Here is a 2185-nt window from a genome sequence, read left to right on the forward strand (position 1 = left end):
CGTCGCACTAGTCAACTAGTTCACATTTTGCATGTCACTAGTTAACTAGTTCAATATTTTGTTCGCACTAGTTAACTAGTGAGCTTTACAGCAGCCTTACTAGTGAACTTGTAGGACATTTTACATGTGACTAGTTCACTAGTGGCCTTCTGAGAGTGTCACTAGTTAACTAGTAAGCAAAAATATGGTCCACTAGTGAACTAGTGCACATTTTTAGGCATTACTAGTTAACTAGTAAGCCAAAACATGTTCCACTAGTGAACTAGTTACACTTTTGGCATTACTAGTGGGCTTAAAACAGCCTGATATCAAGGATATCTATTTTATACTGGATTGGCTTGCCATATGCCCAAGGACACTTCGACACATGGGCCGGAAGGGCAGGAGTCGACCGCCCTACCACTGCACCACAGCTTCAGGTTCTGAGTTTGGTTTGGTTCTGACTCGGTTCTACCAGCAGGCGGCTTCCTGCAGCCCTGCATGGTTGGAGCATAGAGGATGTGTGTACCACAGAAAATCAGTTGGAGGTCAGTCAGCCCCAGAATTCCTACTTAAGGTGTAGCCTACCAGATTATAAAGGTGGATTTTATATTTTTGAATACATTCTAGGATTCTAAGTGTATTTTATGGTTAAAAAAGTCACTTATTTAGCTCTGATTTTAGTTGTCTTTTGTTAGATTAATGAATTTCTGGATGAGGTAAACCAGAGTAAAATGTAGGACGGTTAATGCTAACGCTCTGACGACATATATATACAGTACATTTCTGACTAAATGAACATCTTTATAAACTTACAGACATGAATTTTTCAAACTCTTTTAAGTTTTTTTTAACTGTTTGTGGTGTAAAACATCGTTTTGTTTTTTCTTATGCTGTTGTCTTCTTCTGGAATAAAGTCTAATACAGTACTATAGCACATGTTAGCTTAGTGTCCAAACTGAAACGCCCTCCTGGAGAAGCAGAACAATGTTTACAATGTTAATGAACATTTTAGTTAGAACTTCTCCTTTAGAGAATCCATGTAACACTGGATGATATTAACACTCTCATTATTTCACTGATACATTTACAGTATGTGAACTGGATCAGATTAATATTAACATATTCAAATCATAAAGTAGATTATTAATGTATTTCTAAACAAATGTGTTTAAATGTGTAAACTGAAAATTTAATTGAAGAATTGTAAAAAATGGGAATTTAATCAAATCGTTTCTGGAAAGTATCATCATTACCCAGCCCTAGTTTGAAAGGGTTTTGATAAACACGCTTTAATAATTCAGGAGGAGGTTTAAAGCATTATTCAGACGATTTGATCCAAGAGCATGAATAACCATGATGAGATGATTTGATTTGAATAAAACCTCAAATAACACAAATTGTTAAAAGCCAAAGAGGGGAAAAAGAAGAATATAAACATTGTGATCACGTGATAAAATACTCTCTTAGGGGGTTGGTTTTTCTTCAGAACAATAAAAAATGGTACTTCGGGCATAGATTCTCCGCCGTGACTCTAACTCACTTTCCACACAAACAGAGAGCGCAGTGTGAGCGCAGAGCAGCTGGACTCACCTGGCAGAAACACCTGGCCCGCACAGGGTCCGACACCTGCAGGAGGAAGAGGAGGATGAAGACCACCGCCTGCATAAGGACCTCGGGGTTTGTCAGCTGCTGCCGGATCTGCTGCTGTTTGTTTGAATGAAGCGTCCGCCGCGCGCGCGCGCGTGCGGGAAGAGGACGTCACGCTTTTGCTTCCTGGAGTTTCCTCATTTCCCGACCGCAACGTGTCCTACGTGACAGACGCTCCGCAGCTGCGCAGTGGCTCTCCCCGCTCTTCCCTGCGCAACAAATGGCACTGGAACTAAATTACCAAAATAAAATAATAATAATAAAATATTATATAGTATATAATAAAATAAACCATATATATAAAATGAATAATACAATAATTGAAATATATTTTTTAAAGTGTCAAAATTAAAGTGCATTAAGTAATTTGCGCTAACTACTTGTAGAACAGGCGCCAATATACTGCTTCGTACATATTCCATTGGCCACTCGGTCTAATGAGTTAATATTTCACCTCTTTGCAACAGTAAACCAAATGATTAAAATTCTTACCTCTCATAGTCTCTGAGCGGCTGGAACAAAACTTGCATCTTAAACCTCGAATGGACATTTCTCT

The 2185-nt window shown here is 38.6% G+C and overlaps 1 protein-coding gene across 2 annotated transcripts in view; it reads right to left on the minus strand.

Annotated features, from left to right (window-relative positions):
• Window positions 1-1835, minus strand: part of ero1a (endoplasmic reticulum oxidoreductase 1 alpha) — a 14124-nt gene extending 12289 nt beyond the window's left edge. For both annotated transcript variants that reach the window (XM_036210772.1, XM_024263075.2), the window contains exon 1: window positions 1573-1835. In XM_036210772.1, the coding sequence (XP_036066665.1) occupies window positions 1573-1647 (75 nt within the window). In that variant the 5' untranslated portion in view covers window positions 1648-1835. The remainder of the gene's footprint in view (window positions 1-1572) is intronic.
• Between the last annotated feature and the right edge of the window lie 350 nt (window positions 1836-2185).

The sequence above is a fragment of the Oryzias melastigma genome, unplaced genomic scaffold, assembly GCF_002922805.2.
Source record: "Oryzias melastigma strain HK-1 unplaced genomic scaffold, ASM292280v2 sc00236, whole genome shotgun sequence".
In the NCBI taxonomy this organism is placed as follows: Eukaryota; Metazoa; Chordata; class Actinopteri; order Beloniformes; family Adrianichthyidae; genus Oryzias; species Oryzias melastigma.